General features: G+C 49.6%; 2 protein-coding genes and 1 long non-coding RNA gene across 3 annotated transcripts; 1 reads left to right on the top strand and 2 right to left on the bottom strand.

Moving 5' to 3' along the window:
- Nucleotides 1-1069: 1069 nt before the first annotated feature.
- Nucleotides 1070-6690, bottom strand: LOC142081106 (uncharacterized). Its single transcript, XR_012673240.1, has 4 exons — nucleotides 6548-6690; nucleotides 6265-6405; nucleotides 3885-3965; nucleotides 1070-1167 (listed from the first exon to the last, which is right to left on the bottom strand). It is a non-coding gene; the product is annotated as an uncharacterized LOC142081106 (long non-coding RNA).
- Nucleotides 4376-9759, top strand: PROKR1 (prokineticin receptor 1). The gene is made up of 2 exons (XM_075147672.1): nucleotides 4376-4875; nucleotides 8894-9759. Exons 1-2 carry the CDS (start codon nucleotides 4379-4381, stop codon nucleotides 9588-9590), a joined length of 1194 nt encoding a protein of 397 aa, XP_075003773.1. The 5' UTR covers nucleotides 4376-4378; the 3' UTR covers nucleotides 9591-9759.
- A 3404-nt stretch (nucleotides 9760-13163) lies between these two features.
- LOC142081263 (uncharacterized) lies at nucleotides 13164-20220 on the bottom strand. The gene is made up of 4 exons (XM_075147950.1): nucleotides 19362-20220; nucleotides 18383-18987; nucleotides 13830-16237; nucleotides 13164-13339 (listed from the first exon to the last, which is right to left on the bottom strand). The coding sequence occupies exons 1-3, from the start codon at nucleotides 20218-20220 to the stop codon at nucleotides 15371-15373; spliced, it is 2331 nt and encodes a 776-aa protein (XP_075004051.1). The 3' UTR covers nucleotides 13164-13339; nucleotides 13830-15370.
- Between the last annotated feature and the right edge of the window lie 1390 nt (nucleotides 20221-21610).

The following is a 21610-nucleotide window of genomic DNA, read 5'->3' as shown; positions in this document are numbered from 1 at the left end:
AGGCCAGAATCCTAAGGTCTGTTCCCAGGCTAAATGCTAGTTTTAGAAATTCATTATTTGAAAGTCTCTAAACAAGTACTTCACATTGCCATCTTTTTTGCATCATTTAGCCTCCAAATAACTTCCCTGTTCAAACTGTGAGCATGCTAATGAAAAAAACAAACAACCAGGAACATAAATTGTTTACATTATAGTTTTCAGAATCAACTTTTCTTTCTCAGCCTGAATTTGTCAAACTGGTAATGCTGGTCTCAGGAAATGCACTGTGACACTGTGGAAAATGTTGTGACACCACTGGGGAATCACCAATAACGCTATCAAGGAGAAATCTTGTCCTATGCAGAAATCCAACACCAGAATCGTGTGCTCTCTACAAAATAAGGGGGACTTTGAAATGCAAAGTAATAGACTGTAATCATGTGATAAAATGGATGACATACCTGGGCTGTGGGGAAGGATCTCTCAGCCTCTGCAAGCCTCCCAGTGCCCCATTCCTAGGAAAAGGAGACCTGTAGGCTGCAAAGCCCCTGGGCTGGGCAATGCTTGGACAATGAAAATCCCAGCTGTGCACAGACAGACGGCTGCCCAGGCCAAACCTCAGCCTGGCTGCCCCAGGGAGCTGCTCTTTCAACACATTTACACCAGAAGTCACAGGAGATCACGCTTTTTGAAGGCAGCCTTTGGGACTACTTACACAGCATCTGCAGCTGAGAAATCCTCCTGCATATACCCCATGGCTTTAGAGTCCTTCCACTACTGCCCCAGCCCTTGCTGTAGCAGTGCAGGTTACCAGGCCAGTTACTGAGGCTCTAGACCCAGCTTTTAGCTTTCACTCTGCCCATTTGGCTGTAAGGGCAGCTCTCAGGACCAGTGGCTTCACCATCTATTCAACAACTTCTATTCAACAACTTCTATTCAACTACTACAAAGCACTGCCTTGCACAGCACATGCAAATCACATCATTTCACATTACTAGTATTTTCTGAGGAACAGCTTGACACATATAGCACAATTCCTTGGAGCACGGTGGATGAACAACTGCCAGACAGAAGCTACGTACCAAGCATGAAGTGCAGATCTGGAGGGACTGTAGTTACCAGAGCTCCAATGCCAGCTTGCCTTGAGTCAATGGGGATAGACTGTTCTGCAGCAGCTGAGGTTTTGGCCTAAAGGAATATAAATATTTGGATATGATGTTGCTTGATTAACTCACTAGATAACTTAATGTGAGACAGCTGAACAAAGTCTTAAAGAGATGATGCACGTTCCTAATGTAAAGCTTTTAAGAGCTCCTTTTAGTGTACTAGCTTTTCTTACAGGACATTTAAGGTTTATGTGACCCATTTTAGGGATCTTTTAGATGTGATTCTGATGTACACTGTAAGTTCACTTTGCCTCTCCCTATACTTAATATATTTTCATTTTTTGTGACAGAATTCAACAAGTGGATTATATCCGATTTCCTCATTGTTCGTTTGGTTGCATATTAAAAATCCCTTAATGGGGAAGTATTTGCTGTGAAATTCTTAATGCTGTCTGCTAGCTCCAGACAGTGAGGACTCTCTGGTCTTCCACAAGTTTTCTGGAAGAAATGTCACATTAGTGGCCCTTTTACCCCCGACATACGGAACATTAACAGATTTCTTTCTCCTTCTTCCAGAGATAAGTGCCCACTAGGTCATGAAAGCCAAGTCTTGTGAGTGTGCATTGTAGGCCACATATTTTAGGTTTTCTGCAAATCATCTACGCTCTTCATGACCTTCTACAGCCTCCTATGGACTCATCCGCTGAGGACTACATAATGTGTCCTGACTACATAATGTGTCCCAACTACACATCTTGGAAAATATCAGCTAATGTGAATAAGACTAGAGGTGCAGAAGAGGACAGGGGATCTGCTGTGCATTTCCTTTCCTTCTGGAGAATTGGAAAGCAAGAGAACTGCTCCCTGGGGTGCGAGTGCTTCATAGCAACGAGGAGGCAGCATTAGCAAAGGACACCAAGTCCTTACGGATTCACTGCCACTTTTGCGCTCTGAGTAATTCCCTGAGAGGGCAAGGAAAGCTGTCAGGGGTCCTCTGATTTACAGCTATTCAATGTTTGACCCTCTTTCTGCAGGAGCTGCCACAGCAGCAGTCCTAAAGACAATAGCCAGGGAGAGATCCATGGAGTAATGTCCCTGGGAAAGTAGTTCACCCTCCTTCCTCCCCCTCCTCTCCACTGGGTGGTTTGTATTTTGCTTGTCACATCAGGTGTAGGTAGCCGCTGCCTAGTACAGACAAAGCTCAAAGAGCAAGTGAAGACTGAGGTTTTACACCTTCCATGCTCAGACTTGGTAAGAAAGCCGCTCTGCTGATTCGAAGCATTCAGGGGGTTTAAAGCAGGAAAAAAAAAAAGGGGGCTGTGCTCTATTGTCTCCGTATTGCACTGCCTCTTTAAAATCAGAAATGCATGGACAGCTTCACGGTGCCTCCCACTGAGAAAAGGCTTTAGATGCATGCAGAGAGACAGCGGAGCCATCCTCCCCTGAGCTGCAGGGCAAACCTGCTTGGGAGAGAAATGATCATTCAGTGAAGTCCTCTGGCTGCTTTCAGTGATCCTTTCTCTGCTCCAGTGACAGCAGCACATTTGCAGGGGAGAAACCTGGAGGCTATCCCCAGGGTGCCCGCGACCTCCAAGAAGAGGAGAGCAACTGCAGGTACAGTTAGCTGATGGTGTTATGTCAGTTTGTGGATGGTTGGGTTGTCGTTACTTATTTTAAAGCTCTCACTTGGCATTTTGCAGGGAAACCTGTCCGAAACAGATACTGCACCTTGATTTGACCAACATACAGATTTTGCATCCAAGTATTTATTTAGTACTTCTCTTAAATGAATGTTCATATTTCCAGGCAGCTGTGGGAATGTCTTGTAAAGCAGTCAATTGTTTGAACTGTTATTTAGTTTCAGGCTTGGCTTTGTGTTATTCTGTTGTCTGCAACTCTCAGTTTGAAAAGCAACGTGGAGACAGAAGTTGTACAAGAGTTTCTCTCAGAAATGTATTAAGTGTTGGTACATCAGGGGCTGAGGGTGGTTCCAGGGAAAGAAGGGGGCAACAGCTCCGCTATGCCGATCATCCTTTGTAGCCATGATGGACATTGTTCAATAGCATTTGACACCCTGAAGACCTACTGTCTCAAAGCAGAAAAAGCAGTAATGCTCCCTGATTCTCTTCTGGGATGGGGTGGAACTGTCCTGACAGCTGGGAGTCTGGTGTGAGGATTCCTAGATGTGGCATCGGAAGATACAAGACGACAGCCCTCTCAGCATTTTGATACAGAGTAGAGGCAAAATTAGGCAGTAGATTATTTTCCCTCAGAGTGGAAAATAAATCAATTTTTAACATTTGGTACAACCGGCAGTACAAAGAAGGGAGCCTGCTCCTCCCTCTTTTCAAAAATTCAAGGCACTTTGTCTTGCTTAAGGAAGATTTTCCCTTTTACCTCAAAAGCCTGTTTGTGGAAGCACTCTCCCTGTGAACAGCGGATTTGCCTTCACAGCACAGACTTACAAGGTGGTTCATGGGACAAAATCTTGTCTGTGCAAACTGGCAGAGCTCCACTGGTTTGAAAGAAGCAATAATGGATTATGCTAGCTGAAAATTTGGTCCCCCAACTCAATTAATGGCTGCCGAAAATGAAACTGCTGGCTTTGCTATTTTCTTGGATCTTGGCAACTCTTACTTAATTAAGAAATGTATTTAGAAGCCAGGACATCAGTTCTTTTATTCTCACCTACCACATCGCTCTGACTGAGACATCTAGCATAAAGCAAAAACTTTGTCCAAAAGGCACATCAGATACTTTTCAGCAAATTGAGGTGTCATCTCATTTTAGTTTTTTTACCTTGCACAGGGATGACAGCACTGTGGGCTTGAAGAGGTTTAAACTGGATTTTACACTCCTATATTGTCATTTCACTGTGTGCTGAAAACAAAATTTCATCATCGGTAAATAAAACTTCTGGGTGTAACAACCAATGTATTACGCTCAAGGGATTTTATGACAGCAGAAGCACCCTTTCACAGGGTCTTTCTTCCCACTGTGCGCAGCCAGCAATATTGCTGTAGGGAAATAAAGTGGCTATTGCTTTCCCTCAAGCACAGTATTTTTGCTGTAATATCCTCTCAGGAAATATTTTCCTCTTTTTGTTCCCACAGAAGAAGATAAATGAGGCTGTTACTCTATAATCTCATGGGGACAAAGACAAGGTGACTCACTGCTCAGAAGAAAACTTTGGATGACGTCTCTCGCCTGCCACCATCGTGCCCTGCCACCGTGGGTAATTCCAACACGAAACCAAGGGCCAGCAAAGCCACATGTGTCAAAAGAAGACAGACATGGCCATGGAGCAAGCTGAACATAACCCAAATGCTACCATCAACCTCAACTTTGCTGCAATCTACAATCTCCACGATGGGGATTTAACCTCCTTGCGAAACTTCTCCTTCCCTTTCAATTTCAGTTACAGCGATTACGACCTGCCACTGGACAGTGAAGATGACATGACCAAAACCCGCACCTTCTTTGCAGCCAAGATTGTGATCGGGGTGGCTCTGGTTGGCATCATGCTGGTCTGTGGCATCGGCAATTTCATCTTCATTGCTGCTCTCGCCCGCTACAAGAAGCTGCGAAACCTCACCAACCTGCTGATTGCCAACCTGGCTATCTCAGACTTCATTGTGGCCATCGTGTGCTGCCCCTTCGAGATGGACTACTACGTGGTGCGGCAGCTCTCCTGGGAGCACGGCCATGTCCTCTGTGCCTCCGTCAACTACCTACGGACCGTCTCCCTCTATGTCTCTACCAATGCTCTCCTGGCTATAGCTGTTGACAGGTAAGTAGGGTGCTATCACTGCACAAGGAGATGGCCACACCTTCTGGGGTGAGCTGTTCAGATTTCTAGGTTTTTAACGTGCTCAGCAGTTCTGTAGGATCTATGTCAAGGTAGGTACTACGCAGACCTGGGTATCTCGTTTCATGAAAATCTAATCACATGAGGTCATGACATTACCCTGGAGAAAACTCAGTGGAAATCTTTTCATTGAATTTTTCAGGTGAAAAGAATGTTGATTTATTAAAACGATTTCTTTTTTCATAAAAATATGCCTGATTCAAGTGTAGGAGACGATTTATGAAATAAGGGAAAGAGGAGAAAGAGAGAGACAAATCAGAAATACCCAGAGATGAGGGTGTTCATCAGCACTATATAATCCTGACCCAAACCTTACATCTCTAAGGAACCTTCACTACTGGCCTACACAGCTTTTCTGAGTCTAACCTCTTCTATAAACAGTGACGTAAACACTCTACAACGAGAGAAATAGGTGACTGGTGATACAGAATTTGACAGGTGAGTTTCCAGCAGGGTTATTGCCTTACAGGATATTTCTTTCTCCCTCTAAGGTATTTTTCCCAGTTTCTGTTTTGGTGTGAAAGAGAGTAAAAGGTAAGGCTTCTGTCTAGCTTACAAAATAAGAGTTCTTGCTCTCTGCCGTGCCATACTGAGAAAACCCAGCAATCATTAAATTAATCATTTGATAGTACTGAGGCTTTAGCTGGATGCTCCAACCCAGAAGTGGATGCTCGGTGACTGTGGCCAGCACTCTCCTCTCTATTAAAATACTGTCCTCTCATACTCTCCCCTCTCTTTACACGCCTCTCTGAGGATGGCACAGTGGCAAGCCAGGAAAGACCCACAGGTCATTTATGGCACCCATATTTACATCACTGTCCAGAAAATGATAAAATGCTATGCCAACCCTGTTTAGCAGAGATTTTCCTACAGCCTTCATAATAGGGTAAGCAGAACATAATGACATCCGCCTCCTATACTACTTGCTTTATGCTGCAGTCCTGAGGTATTTCTATGCCTGCCTCTCACTCCAGGAACTTTAACAATGTAATTTAATTGTCTTCTTTCTTATAACTCCTGTTCTCTTAGCCTTGTGCACCACGGACCCTGACGGACCCAGGCGCTGAGGATCAGCTTCATGCTGACCTAAGTCTGACACGACTGACTCGCAGAAAGCCTGAAACCCGCAGAGTAAACTCTTTACAGAAAGTCCATCACAAGAAGTCATCTTTTGTGTACAAACACAATATACATCTCTGTATACCCTCTGCATATACACACTGTATGATTCCCAGCCCCCTTCCCTTTTTTGTCCAATTTCTCTCGTGTGCCATTTTATGCTCTAGTCTAATGTTGCATAGTTTTTGGTACCTGATCCAAAAGATAGCTCAGGAGCAGTTAACCCTGTTGATGGTCATATAGATACAGCTTGTGCGCGGCTGATTCAGCTATTATTGACCTCAAGAGAAGTCTGTGGAAAGACTCTGGGGAAGTTCAGAGATGTTTTGCCTGCTGTAGGAGAAAGGACAATCAGCTCCTATGAAACAAATCCTTAACATGTGTCTTAACAAAATAACCTTTGAACAGCAGCTAAGAAGTCAGGGTTAAGCTTCTAAACACTATCATGTATGCATTACCATTTTCTATTACTTACCTTTTTCAACTTCTAAAAAATTTTCTTGGAAAGCTCTGCTAGTGCATCCCAGGTTGATGAAGTAACATGGGTCATTGAGCCCTTACGCCTCCTAAGAAATCAGAAGATTTCTAGCATATCTCCCCATGCATCTTTAAAAACAATCCTGGAAATGATTAATCACTGAAGTTTGTTGTAAGAACACAATGTTTTGGTTTCACTGCCTTTTTTTTTTGTGAGCTTTTGACCTGGTAAACAGAGAGAAACCTCGTTCATTTAACAATTAACCATTCCATGTTGGTTATGTCATGTGGGTCGTGACTTCGGTCTCTAAAAAGAATAGGCTCCCAACAAAAGTCTTCCCATGTTTAGATCATTTAAAAGGACTCACCTATGTAGAGAGGGTAAGCCTGTCCCACAGGATTTCCCTCGGGTAGGGCTCTCTTTCATCTTCCTTGATGTCTATTCACATGAGACGTAAGAATTCCGCGTATTTAAGGCCACATCTATGCTAGAATATAATGCAATGTGAAAGGAGAGGATGTGAAGAGCAAGAGTTCCTGCTAAGGGTCCAATGTTCATCCTGTAGCTATTCTGGGGGCTTTAGTTTCAGCTGGGTCCCCTGGACTGAATGCCCATGGCCACTTGGTGTGTTTTATGTACGCTTTTTGGAGCACGTCTTCCAGGATGTGGAAGAACTCAGTTCATGTGCTCCAGGACCACTCCGCAGTAACAGCCCAGGTGTGGTAAGCAATGACAATCAGGAAATCCACCACAAAAGCTCCCTCCTGACTCTCTTGTAGAGATTTACCCCATCCAGCCAAACGTTCTGCTGAGCGGATATGCATACTTATGAATGCATACACATACATTACCCCACAATCTTGTTTCCACAGGCCCCAATCTAAAAATAATAATTTATCAGCTCCACAATGAGGCTGAGTAATTCTGCTGTCCCTTGACATCGAGGCTGCACTATTAAGAGCGATGAACAATTCATCTGCTTCCAAGATCTGGCTGATGAAAACCGCCACTGACCTTCCCTTTTATTTTAGAATGAATATATCCTGTGGATGTTATCTATGTATAGAATATATACAGATAGAAAAGCCTCTGAATGAATGAGAAATTCCACTTTTTGAAACAATCCTTTGTGTTAAATACAACTGCACTAGGAGCTCTGGACTGTTTCCGATAAAAATCTCCTGTTAGCAGAAATACCCTAATCTTTCTGGGACAGTGTACTCTAATGTAAGCTCTTCTCACATCTACAGCTTCTTAAAAAAACCAACTCCCCCCAAACTCAAACAAAAAAAAAAAAAACGGTGAGTGCCATTTGGTCCTAGCCCCTTTTTAACTGATCAAGGGCAATTGATGGATCTTGCAAGTAATGTACTTCCATTTCTCCATATTTGTGAAACACTGTAGTATACCTTGCAGCTTTACAGTCATAAGGAGTGCAAATACCTAACTCAAATTTTACGGTTTGGCATATTACTTAACACAGCATATTTAAAATTAACAATAGTCACCTCCAGCAGATGAAACAAAAATTTGCATGGGCAGAAAATGGATACACAGTCCTTTGTTGGTGGCTTGAAAACATGCTCACCTGTAACGATTCGTTAGCATCAGCCTCAGTGCTTTGCACCCCATGGAATAACCAAGAAAATAATAAAAACACCGTTACGTATATTTGACCTCTTGGTAAAAAAAGCATATTTAAATAGTTCTCTGCCTAGGGAAAAAATCTTTTGTGTTTCTACATGTTTGTCTTTTTCCCTGCACCTGACTAGGTGTATATTACTGCATGTTTCAAACTCTCACTTGAACATGTGCTGCCCACCAAAGAATTTCCAGATGCTGTATCATGGCACATCCTGGATACGACATCACCTGCATATTGTGCTAGGTCCTGCAAACATATTTGTCAGTAATAGGAATATTCCCTCTTTTTCTCCTCTTCCAATCTTTCCATAACTCCCAGACATGTGATCTGTGTTAAAAAGTTTGTGATGCAAAATTACAACTTTTTCAGTTTAATCTTGTTAACAGGTGGGAGTTTAAGACTGAGGTCTTAAAACCACCCTCAGACACCTTAACGTACATTATTATTAATGTACACCCTAACACTGTCCTAACAAACCCTTCAGCCACTCGCTCCAGAGCTTCTGCCTAGATTTAGGAACTCAGCTCTAAGCTGCTACTTCAGAAAATGTTTTAACTATCCTCACAGACAAATTCGTCAGGGTCTCTCCTTAAGAATGACAGCAATTTCCTTCTGCTTAATTCTGTGCAGTCATATTTTGAAGTGTGTTCTGACTAACTGTTTTCAGACTTCATTTTGAATGTATTTGTCTGTTCTAGGTATCTGGCCATTGTTCACCCACTGAAACCACGCATGAATTATCAAACAGCAACCTTCCTAATCGCCTTGGTCTGGATCGTCTCCATACTTGTAGCTATCCCGTCTGCATACTTTGCTACTGAAACGGTGTTATTCATAGTGAAAAACCAGCAGAAGATTTTTTGTGGTCAAATTTGGCCAGTTGACCAGCAGATGTACTACAAATCATACTTCCTCTTCATCTTTGGCATTGAATTTGTTGCACCTGTGATTACGATGACCTTGTGTTATGCCAGAATCTCTCGGGAGCTTTGGTTTAAAACTGTACCAGGATTTCAGACGGAACAGATCAGAAAGAGGCTTCGATGCAGAAGAAAAACTGTTATGGTACTGATGTGCATCCTGACTGCCTATGTTCTCTGCTGGGCACCTTTCTATGGCTTCACAATTGTCCGTGACTTTTTCCCCACCATCTTTGTGAAAGAGAAGCATTATCTTACTGCTTTTTACATAGTTGAATGCATTGCTATGAGTAACAGCATGATAAACACCATGTGTTTTGTAACTGTAAAAAATAATACCATGAAGTATTTCAAGAAGATCATGTTGCTCAGATGGAGATCAACATATAATGGAAGCAAATCTAGCACAGATTTAGACCTGAGAACAAACGCAATGCCTGTCACAGAGGAGGTAGACTGCATAAAACTGAAATAAATTTTCTGCAGTTCTAATCTCACGTATTTTGGAGAGGGGGTAAAGAGGAAATAACGCCTCCTCAGAAGCTTCTCCCTTGTCTGTGGGAATACCCACCACTGGTGAGAGCCCTCGAAAAGCAGCCGACTATGCATTTCCACGAGAACTCTTTTCAATGGACTGCTGTATAATCCCGTAACTCAGACTGATGCTGTGCTTCAGTTCACCCATCTGTAAATTTGGGATGTAGACACTCATTTTAGTTGTTTAAAATTTAAGGTGAACAAAAAAGTCTATGAATGCATTAAAGCATATTACAATGATGGAAGAGTTGATTGCTGATCCTAGCAATGATACCTCTTTGTTTCTTCTTAGGAGAAATCTCTTAACCCCTTTGAGCTTATCATTTGTACCTTTAAGCTATTTGGTTTTTCCTTTTGCTCACAAAAGGAAGGATAGCAAAAAAGCCCATTTTGCTTCATGTCACTCTTTATCCTCTCCGTTTATCCCTCACAATGAAGCTCCTTGAAGTCCACAGACCACCAGCTTTCTATCGTCCAATGTGCAGCATGCTCTTATGAAAGGCACGTTCTCTACAAAGCTAAATACTGCTTCACAGTCTGGTGAAAACCTCAAGTCTCTTCCTGTGACACCTTGTTTACGAGTATTTTATCAACATTCCACTCTGTAGTTTTATGTAGAGTCTTACTCTGTTTATTATGTATTTGGAAATGGCACAGCTACATATTGAAGGGACCTGGTTCCCTTCTGTCACCTCCAGGCACCCTATGGCCAGCTTCTGCTGCCTTGAGTCACTGAGTTCTTCACAGAATCAATCACAAAATCATAGAGGTGGGGAACATCTCCAGATTGGCTAGTCTACCCCTCTGCTCAAGCAGGGGCAGCTACAACAGGTTGCCCAGGATTGTGTCCAGTTGGGCTTTGACTGACTCCAGGGATGGAGACTCCACAGCCTCCCTGGACCGCCTCTGCCAGTGTTCAACAGCCCTCACAGTAAAAAAGTGTTTTCTTCTGTTCAGATAGAATTTCATGTGTTTCAACTTGTTTTTCAGTGGGAGCCATATAAAAGAACAGCATGTTAGTGGGGAAAAAATTCACTCTGCTGAACCAGGCCTAGACATCTTATCAAGTCTGAGTACACCTTCAAAACAAAGTACAAGTAGATCCAAAATAGCATAGAGATCTTGAGACGATCTGTCCTTCTGCAAGCAATGGAAACAGACTCTAGGCTTCAGCAAGCCAGTCACTGGTTGAGTTGAGTAGCTCATTGTCCGGTCAAACGTGAGGCAACAACTCAAGATGAATTCTGCATTGCCCCCCCCAGAGCTGTTCTTACTATTCTGATTTTGTGCAACTCCAGGACAAGTGTTTCTTAACTGATAATCATGATAAAGCAGGTGACAGTGGCAGTAACACCTACTCATTTAAACTCATAAGATATAAGATATCATGGACTTTTGTGTACTGAAATCAAGTCTTTTCTATTGTGATGACAAATGCTTCCTGTTTTAAAGTATGTGGTACCGCCTACTTTTGGAGTAAATGGCTTTTGTAAATAATTTGTCTATTCGTGAAATTTAAAGTGAGCAGCAAATCCTGCTAATAAAACAGTAAACATGGAGTCAATATCAGCATTGTGAATTACTTTTTATATTTTTCCCTTAGCCATAATTTTCCTACGCAAGTGACTCATGTGAATTATCCCATTTCTGCTAAAGAAAAACTACCAGGCTGACCAATTAAATTTAATGGCAGAAGAATATGCAAATCCATTAAAGTGCTCAAATCCTCTCATCATTAGCTGCTCTTAAAAAATACACGCTGGAAAGGATCTCATAATCTGCTCTGTTAGGCAAAACAATTACTGAAATCATTCTTCACAATGACATTTTTGAATAGGTGTAAGTACTAAATCCATTTCTTTCCCAGCCTGCCAAAGAAATTTAAAGGACCAGAGAGTTGCAGTATTTCATCATCAAAAGGCTTAATCTTACAATTTCTCCTGAAATCTCATGGTTTCTTCTGAAACCTCTACTAGTTATCAGGGATTAGCTAGCAATACTACCTGTTATTAGAGTGTCCTGATACTCCTTCCACCTATTTTTCCTAGACTTTTTCTGGTGCAACAAAGCCAAACAACCAACAATTTTGCACACCTGGAAATTCACCTCAGGCTGTTATTAAAAAAAAAAGCTCAACCCCCACTAAGCAATATAATACCAAGCAAAAATTGGGGGAAAGAATTGCTTTAAAATTCTGGAAATCAATTTGAGAGCTCCAAGAGAGCTCTTCGGGTCCGGCCTGCGCAGTGTTCTCAGCCTTCACCACGTCCCTGTCCCTGCGAAAGGTAGTAAAGCAGCAGCTGCCACAGCCCCTATTGTGGATTTAGGTTTTGGCGTCCGCAGCATTGCTTTTTTTTGATATTTTGAGGTCTTCCCAGCAGCAAAGCAGTGTTTCAGCCTGAAACACTGCATAGGGCAGGAGAAAAAGCTGTGCTTTGCCCTCAACTGCATTTGTTGCGAGCCGCATCCCCAGAAAGAGGGGGATTCCCACTGAGGAAGGGTGGTGGTCCCGTTTCCTGATCAGAGCAGCCAGTCACATCGCCCTTAGCCTGTCTCTGCACCAACTCCAAACACCCCAAAATTCACTTTCAGGGACCAATGCCTGCTCCTAAATTGAGCTCCAGCAACCAAGGGCCCAGGGCAGCGAGCCCAAGGGCCTTGCATGGGGACAGAAACCCCACAGAGCTTTTTTGTCCCCACAGAACCCATTTTGTCTAGGGAGTGACAAGGTGTGGCCCTCTCCATCAGCCAGGGCCTGTCTGCCACCCATGACTGCACTTAAATGGAGAATTTAAAAGACTCTTCAAGTCACTTAAAAACTCCCTTTAAGTGCAGAAGTGTGCAGCAGGGACAGGCCCTGACCTGAGTGGCTCCCTTGGGCAGAGGGGAGGAGGCAGGCCACAGTCCAACCAGAGCAGCAGAGGGAGAGGGCCAGACCCCACATTCCCTATAGGTTAAGTGAATTGTGCAGGGAAAAAAGAACTTTAAAGGCTTTTTAGTACCCACACAACTCAGTCTAGGGAGCGTGGCTGCCAAAGGATGCTCCAGAGATGGGTGCTCCATCGGCTCCCTGTCAGGTGGGGGCTACCCTGCTGCTTCCTGCCCAGCCCCTCCCTGCAGAAACACTTTCTTACTTACATTGAATGGCAACATTTAGTGAGGGAACTGAATACGGACTGCACCTACCTGGACCTTTGCTTGCAAGAGCCAGGCTTAAACAGAGAAAGCAAAGCACAAGCTGAGAGGAAGGCAGCATCTGTCACAGAGGAGAAACAGCCCCTTCCAGCACAAGCTCTTACCCGCTGGAAGGCAGTAAAAACTGCAGAAACACCTCCGTGGCCGCCAGCTGCCCACTATTACCTCCAATGGCACAGGATCAATAAGGACTTCACCATGCAGGAACTGTGGGATCTGTCAAGGATGAGGAGTGGGTGGGGGTAAGGCATCCTCCTGAGAGCCGTTAGCAGGGTTTAGATAACCATGCAGTGAATAAACCAGATGCCACCATGTCTCAGTTGTGGCTTGCTCCAATTTTTATTGCCAAAACCAAAAATGTGGTCCTATCACGCCGGATTCCTGCTCCGCTGTCCTCCTGTGGCACAGCTCCCAAAACCATAGGCTCGCTTCTTTCTGCAGCAGCTCCTCCAGGGATAACTGAAGGTAAAATCCAGTCTTCACACTGGCGCTCTGAAAAACAAAAAAACAGATGCAACTGGGAACTAAAACGGTGACCTCAAATGGCTAAGAGAAGATTAAGAGAAGAAAAAGCAGTTACTCTCAGCAACTGGCACTGAGAAAATGAAGTCTGTATTTTGATAAAGCAATAGCAGGAAAAGAAACTCCAAGCATTGACCCTCTACCAACAGAGGATGTCCTGCAAGACCATAGGCCAGGGTGGGTCACAAGAGCCAGGACATCAAATTTCTCTGAGGACTGACTCACTCAGGCTCTCAGACTTAATTGTGCTCCTGGCCTGGCAGCCTTTCCTGTGGCAACAGCACCCTCCAGCTGCTGCCTCTGCAGAACAGCAATCACACACCTACTGCACGGCCCTGAAAACCGCACCAGCTCAGCCACCTTGGTGACAGGGCCATGCAGATATTCCCAGCATTCCCATGCCTCCAACAAGTAGTGACAGATGCTTCAGCTTTCGGCACTCTGGCACCTAGGCACTTACCCAACGCTTCTGGTGTCTGCATTCTCCCTCGCTCCCTGTGTCGGCAAGGCTGTGACCCTCACTGGATGCTTGGGCTACCCCCTTCCAAACACTCGATATCATCTGTGCTGGAAAAAAAACACACCACTGAGCAGAAGAAAGCAGAACTGAGACAACTTACCTTCGGACTTCCCAAAGATCCTGTTCTACAGACTCCACTTCAAGACACGTTGCCAGGAAAAGCCCCTAAACCACCGATGAGACAGGAATCACTGCAGCTTCCAAAGTGACCTTCCTAATATCATCCAGAAGAAGAGAATGAGGAACAAAACCTGATAAAAAAACACCAATAGAAGCATGAATAATAAGAACCAACACCAAGCACAAAGTTGCCCAAAGCACAAACTCGCCTCCCTCAAAACCAGGACTGGGTAAAACTGGCAGAAGAGAAGACACAAAGATGGTACCATTCCCCAGAAAAAGACATCCCCCAGTTCAAAAGACCGTTGAGGAACATAAAAACCCCATGTAAACCCATCCACCTGATCATCTGCTGGTTTGAGAAAAAAAAATGTGGAAGGTTACACACGGAAAGCACACATCACAGGAAGCATGTTGAGGCACAGCAATAAAATCTGGACGTGAAGCGCTCCGAAAAAGCCAAGTGCTGAAGTGCTCCAAAAAAGCCAGGAGGTGGAGAGCTCCAAAAAACACACACATTGAAGTGCTCCAGACAGCAGGGTGCTGAAGGGCTACTACAGGGCCACGCATCAAAGCACGCCAGTAAAAGCCAGGCACTGAAGCGCTCCAAAACAGCCAGGAGGTGAAGCACTGCTCCAGCATGATGCCATTAAGCACTCCAGTATACACCAGCTGTTGTAGAAATCAAGAAAAAAAGCCACGGGCTGAAACACCACAAGAAGACCCATACAGTGGAGGCCTCTGAAAAAGCCAAACGGGGAAGTGCTCCCAAAAAAAACGTGTGCTGAAGGACTCCTCCAGGGCCGCGTGGTGACACACTCCAAAAAATCCCAGATGATGAAGAAACCAAAAGGGTGAACACCCTAAAGGAGGACAGTGAAGGCCTCCTCCGCAAGAGCGCGATGAATGACTCCAAGAAGAGCCAGGCGGCGCGACGAAGGTCCTCTGGGGCAGTACAGTGAAGGACTGCAAAAACAGCCAAACAGCGCAAGGAAGGACTCCAAGAACAGCCAAACAGCGCAAGGAAGGACTCTTCCGGGGTGGCGTGATGAAGGGCTCTTCCAGGGTGGCGCGACAATGGGCTCCTAGGGGACAGAGTGATGAAGGGCTCCAAGAAGACCTGGGCGGCGCGATGAACAGCTCCTCCAGGGCATAACGACAATAGGCTACTCTGGCGTGGCAGGATGCAGGGCTCCTCCGAGGCAGCGCAATGAATGGCTCCTAAGGGATGACGTGATGAAGGGCTCCTCCAGGGCGGTGCGATGAACGGCTCCAAGACCACCTGGGAGGTGCAACGAACAGCACCTCCGGGACAATGAACGGCTCCTCTGGGGCAGCACGATGAAGGGCTCCAAGAAGACCTAGACAGCGCAATGAACAGCTCCTCCGGGGCAGCACGACGATGTGCTCCTCCGGGGTGGCACGATGACGGTTCCGCCAGTGCGGCATGATGAAGGGCTACTCCGGCGCAGCACGATGAAGGAATCCAAGAAAACCTGGGTGGCACAATGAACACCTTCTCCAGGGCAGCGCGACACAGGGCTCCTCCAGTGTGGCATGATGCAGGCCTCCAAGAAGACCTGGGTGGCGCGATGAAGGGCTCCTACAGCACAGCGTGATGAAGGGCTCCAAGACCTGGGTGGTGAGACGAAGAGGTGCTCCGGGGTGGCAAAACCATAGGCTGCTCCGGCGTGGCACGATGAAGGGCTCCAAGAAGACCTGGGCAGCACGACGGGCTCCTCCAGGGTGGCACAATGAAGGGCTCCTCCAGATCGGGAAGATGCAGGGCACTTCCGGCTCGGCGCGATGTAGGGCTCCTCCAACGTGGTGCGATGCAAGGCTCCAAGAAGGTAGCAGCAGCGCAATGAAGATCTCCTCCGGTGTGGCATGACGATGGGCTGCTCCAGCACGGCGGGATGAAGGGCTCTCCTCCAGGGCGGCGCAATGAGGGGCTCCAAGAAGACCTGGGCAGCGCGATGAACAGCTCCTCCAGGGCGGCACAACGATGGGCTGCTCTGGCGGGCTGCGATGAAAGGCTCCTCCAGGGTGAAATGATGATGGGCTGCTCCAGCACGGTGGGATGCAGGGATCCTCCCGGACGGCCAGATGACCAGCTCCTCGGGGGCAGCACGATGAATGACTCCACGAAGAGCCGGGCACAGCGAAGACGGGCTCCTCTGGTGGGGTGCGATTGCACAGCTTCTCTGGCACAGCGCAATGTACGGCTCCTCCGGGGGGGAATGACAATGGGCTGCTCCAGCACGGAGGGATGCTGGGCTCCTCCGGGGCGGCCAGATGACCACCTCTTCCAGGGCAACACAATGAACAGCTCCAAAAAGATGTGGGTGATGCGATGAAGACCTACCTCCAGCAGAGCGGCGCAACAATCAGCTCCTCCTGCGCAGCGTGACAATGGGCTCCTCAGGGGCGGCATGACGATGGGCTCCAAGACGACCTGGCTGACGCGATCAACAGCTCCTCCAGGGTGGCACGACCAGGGGCTCCTCTGCCATGGCACGATGAATGGCTTCTCCGGCGCGGCGCGACGAACGGCTCCTCCGGGGTAGCATGATGAAGGAATCCAAGAAGACCTGGGCGGCGCAATGAACAGCTCCTCCAGGGCAGAAGGGCTCCTCTGGCGAAGCGTGATGAAGGGCTCCTCCAGGGCGGCACGATGAACAGCTCCAAAAAGATGTGGGTGGTGCAATGAAGACCTACCGCCACAAGGGCAGCACAACGATGGGTTCCTGCAGCACGACGAAGACCTCCACCAGGGTGGAATGACGACAGGCTGCTCTGGGGCAGCACGACGACAGGCTCCAAGAAGATCTGGGTGGCACAATGAAGTGCTCCTCCAGGGTGGCAGGATGCTGGGCTCCTCTGGGGCGGTGCAACGAAGGCTCTTCCGGCGCTTCGTGATAAAGGGCTCCAAGAAGACCGGGGCGGCACAATGAAGACCTCCTCCAGGGCAGCAGGACGACGAGCTCCTCTGGGGCAGTGCGATGAACAGCTCCAAGAAGGGCAGGGCAGCACAACTAAGGTCTCCTCCGGCACAGGGTGAAGACAGGCTCCGCAGGGTTGGCGTGACAACGGGCTCCTCCGGGGCAGAATAACGATGCGCTGCTCCAGTGTGGCAGGACACAGGGCTCCCCTGGGGCTGGGCGACGAAGGCCTCCTCCAGGGCAGCGCGACAAAGGGCTCCTCCGAGGCGGTGTGAAAAAGGGCTCCAAGAAGACCAGGGCAGTGCGATGAACAGCTCCTCCATGGTGGCATGAAGATGGGCTCCTCCAGGGCGGCGCGATGAAGCGCTCCTCCGGAGAGGTGTGATGAAGAGCTCGTCCGGCGCGGTGTGATGAAGGGCTACAAGGAGACCGGACCGGTGCGATGAACAGCTCCTCCAGGGTGGAACAACAACTGGCTCCTCTGGTGGGCACGACGAAGGTCTCCTCTGACTCAGCACGATGCAGCGCTCCTCCAACGCGGTGCAATGAACAGCTCTTATAAGGCAACACGACGAGGAGCCGCTCCAACACGGCGCGATGAAGGGCTCATCCGGTGCAGCGGGATGAAGGGCTCCTCCGTGGTGGAACGACCACGGGCTGCTCCGGGGTGGTGGGATGCAGGGCTCCATCAGGGCGGGGCGAGGAACAGCTCCAAAAAGATGTGGGCGGTGCGATGAAGACCTACCTCCAACAGGGCGGCGCAACAATCGGCTCCACTGGTGCAGCGCGACAATGGGCTCCTCGGGGGCAGCATGACAATGGGCTCCAAGAAGACCTGGCTGACGCAATCAACAGCTCCTCTGGGTGGCATGACCAGGGGCTCCTCTGGCGCGGCGTGATGAACGGCTCCTCCAGGATAGCACGATGAAGGGATCCAAGAAGACCTGGGCGGTGCGATGAACTACTCCTCCAGGGCAAAAGGACGATGGGCTCCTCTGGCAAAGCGTGATGAAGGGCTCCTCCGGGGCAGCATGATGAACAGCTCCAAAAAGACGTGGGCAGTGCGATGAAGACCTACCTCCAACAGGGCGGTGCAACAATCGGCTCCTCCGGCGTGGCGCGACGATAGGCTCCTCGCGGGTGGTGCGATGATGGGCTCCAAGAAGACCTGGATGAGGCGATCAACAGCTCCTTCGGGGTGGCATGACGATGGGCTCCTCCGGCGCGGCGCGATGAACAGCTCCTCCAAAGCAGAAGGACAATGGGCTCCTCTGCAAAGTGTGATGAAGGGCTCATCCTGGGCGGCACGATGAATGACTCCTCTGAGGGGGAACGACGCTGGGTTCCTCTGGCAAAGCGTGATGAAGGGCTCCTCCGGGGCGGCACGATGAACGGCTCCAAAAAGATGTGGGCGGTGCGATGAAGACCTACCTCCAACAGGGCGGCGCAACGATCGGCTCCACCGGCGCGGCGCGGCGATGGGCTCCTCGCGGGTGGTGCGACGATGGGCTCCAAGAAGACCTGGCTGATGCGATCAACAGCTCCTCCGGGGTGGCATGACCATGGGTTCCTCTGGCGCAGTGTGATGAACGGCTTCTCCGGCGCAGAAGGATGATGGGCTCCTCTGGCAAAGCGTGATGAAGGGCTCCTCCGGGGCGGCACGACGAACAGCTCCAAAAAGACGTGGATGGTCAGATGAAGACCTACCTCCAATAGGGCGGTGCAACAATGGGCTCCACCAGCGCGGCGCGACGATGGGCTCCAAGAAGACCTGGCTGATGCGATCAACAGCTCCTCCAGGGTGGCACGACCAGGGGCTCCTCTGCCATGGCATGATGAATGGCTCCTCCGGCACGGTGCATTGAACGGCTCCTCCGGGGTAGCATGATGAAGGGATCCAAGAAGACCTGGGCGGCGCAATGAACAGCTCCTCCAGGGCAGAAGGACGATGGGCTCCTCTGCTAAAGCGTGATGAAGGGCTCCTCCAGGGCGGCACGATGAACAGCTCCAAAAAGATGTGGGTGGTGCAATGAAGACTTACCTCCACAAGGGCAGCACAACGATGGGCTCCTGCAGCACGACGAAGACCTCCACCAGGGTGGAATGACGACAGGCTGCTCTGGGGCAGCACGACGACAGGCTCCAAGAAGATCTGGGTGGCACAATGAAGTGCTCCTCCAGGGTGGCAGGATGCTGGGCTCCTCCGGGGCGGTGCAACGAAGGCTCTTCCGCGCGTCGCGACAAAGGGCTCCAAGACGACCAGGGCAGCACGATGAAGACCTCCTCTGGGGCAGCAGGACGACGAGCTCCTCCGGGGCGGTGCGATGAACAGCTCCAGGAAGGGCAGGGCGGCACAACTAAGGTCTCCACCAGCACAGGGTGAAGACAGGCTCCACCAGAGTGGCATGACAATGGGCTCCTCCGGGGCAGAATGACGATGCGCTGCTCCAGCGTGGCAGGACACACGGCTCCCCCGGGGCTGGGCGATGAAGGCCTCCTCCAGGGCGGCGCAACAAAGGGCTTCTCTGGGGCGGTGTGACAAAGGGCTCCAAGAAGACCAGGGCAGCGCGATGAACAGCTCCTCCATGGTGGCATGAAGATGGGCTCCTCCAGGGCGGCGCGATGAAGCGCTCCTCCGGAGAGGTGTGATGCATGGATCTTGGCTGTGGTGCGACGATGGGCTCCTCCAGCACGGCGCGATGAAGGGCTCCTCCGGAGAAGTGTGATGCATGGATCTTGGGTGTGGTGCGACGATGGGCTCCTCCAGCACGGCGTATTAAAAAGCTCGACCGGGGCGGCGCGATGAACGGCTCCAAGAAGACCGGGGCGGCGCGATGAACGGCTCCTCCGTGGTGGCATGAAGATGGGCTCCTCCCGGGCAGCGCGATGAAGCGCACCTCCGGAGAGACATGATGCACAGCTCCTCGGGTGCGGCGAGATGATGGGATCCTCCAGCACGGCGTGATGAAGAGCTCGTCCGGTGCGATGTGATGAAGGGCTACAAGGAGACCAGGCCGGCGCGATGAACAGCTCCTCCAGAGTGGCACAAAAACCGGCTCCTCTGGCAGGCGTGACGAAGGTCTCCTCTGGCTCAGCGCAATGCAGGGCTCCTCAAGCGTGGTGCAACAAACAGCTCTTCCAAGGCAGCGCGACAACGGGCTGCTCCAACGCAGCGCGATGAAGGGCTCGTCCAGTGCAGCAGGATGAAGGACTCCTCCGTGGCAGAATGACCATGGGCTGCTCCGAGGCGGTGGGATGCAGGGCTCCATCAGGACGGAGCGATGAATGGCTCCTCAGGCAAGGTGTGATGATGGGCTCCAAGAAGAACTAGGCAGTACGATGAACAGCTGCTCTGGGCAGCGCAGTGAAGGGTTCATACGGGGCAGGGCAACAAACGGCTCCCCTAGGACAGGGCGATGAAGGGTTCCAAGAAGACCTAGGCGGCGCAATGAACAGCTCCTCCAGGGCAGAAGGACGATGGGGTCCTCTAGCAAAGCGTGATGAAGGTCTCCTCCAGGGCGGCACGACGAACAGCTCCAAAAAGACGTGGGCGGTGCAATGAAGACCTACCTCCAACAAGGCGGCGCAACGATTGGCTCCACCAGCGCGGTGCGACGATGGGCTCCAAGAAGACCTGGCTGACGCGATCAACAGCTCCTCCAGGGTGGCACGACCAGGGGCTCCTCTGGTGTGGTGTGATGAACAGCTCCTCCAGGGCAGAAGGACGATGGGCTCCTCTGGCAAAGCGTTATGAAGGGCTCCTCCGGGGCGGCACGACAAACAGCTCCAAAAAGACGTGGGCGGTGCAATGAAGACCTACCTCCAACAAGGCGGCGCAACGATTGGCTCCACCAGCGCGGTGCGACGATGGGCTCCAAGAAGACCTGGCTGACGCGATCAACAGCTCCTCCAGGGTGGCACAACCAGGGGCTCCTCTGGTGTGTTGTGATGAACAGCTCCTCCAGGGCAGAAGGACGATGGGCTCCTCTGCTAAAGCGTGATGAAGGGCTCCTCCAGGGCGGCACGATGAACAGCTCCAAAAAGATGTGGGTGGTGCAATGAAGACTTACCTCTACAAGGGCAGCACAACGATGGGCTCCTGCAGCACGACGAAGACCTCCACCAGGGTGGAATGACGACAGGCTGCTCTGGGGCAGCACGACGACAGGCTCCAAGAAGATCTGGGTGGCACAATGAAGTGCTCCTCCAGGGTGGCAGGATGCTGGGCTCCTCTGGGGCGGTGCAACGAAGGCTCTTCCGGCGCTTCGTGATAAAGGGTTCCAAGAAGACCGGGGCGGCACAATGAAGACCTCCTCCAGGGCAGCAGGACGACGAGCTCCTCTGGGGCAGTGCGATGAACAGCTCCAAGAAGGGCAGGGCAGCACAACTAAGGTCTCCTTCGGCACAGGGTGAAAACGGGCTCCGCCGGGGTGGCGTGACGATGGGCTCCTCCAGGGCGGAATGACGATGGGCTGCTCCAGCGTGGCAGGACACAGGGCTCCCCCGGGGCTGGGCGATGAAGGCCTCCTCCAGGGCGGCGTGAGAAAGGGCTCCAAGAAGACCGGGGCAGCGCGATGAACAGCTCCTCCGTGGTGGCATGAAGATGGGCTTCTCCAGGGCGACGCGATGAAGCGCTCCTCCGGAGAGGTGTGATGCATG

Source organism: Calonectris borealis, chromosome 3, assembly GCF_964195595.1.
Source record: "Calonectris borealis chromosome 3, bCalBor7.hap1.2, whole genome shotgun sequence".
NCBI lineage: Eukaryota > Metazoa > Chordata > Aves > Procellariiformes > Procellariidae > Calonectris > Calonectris borealis.
The sequence above is the reverse complement of the archived record's forward strand: the minus strand, read 5'-3'. Positions and strand labels throughout refer to the sequence as shown.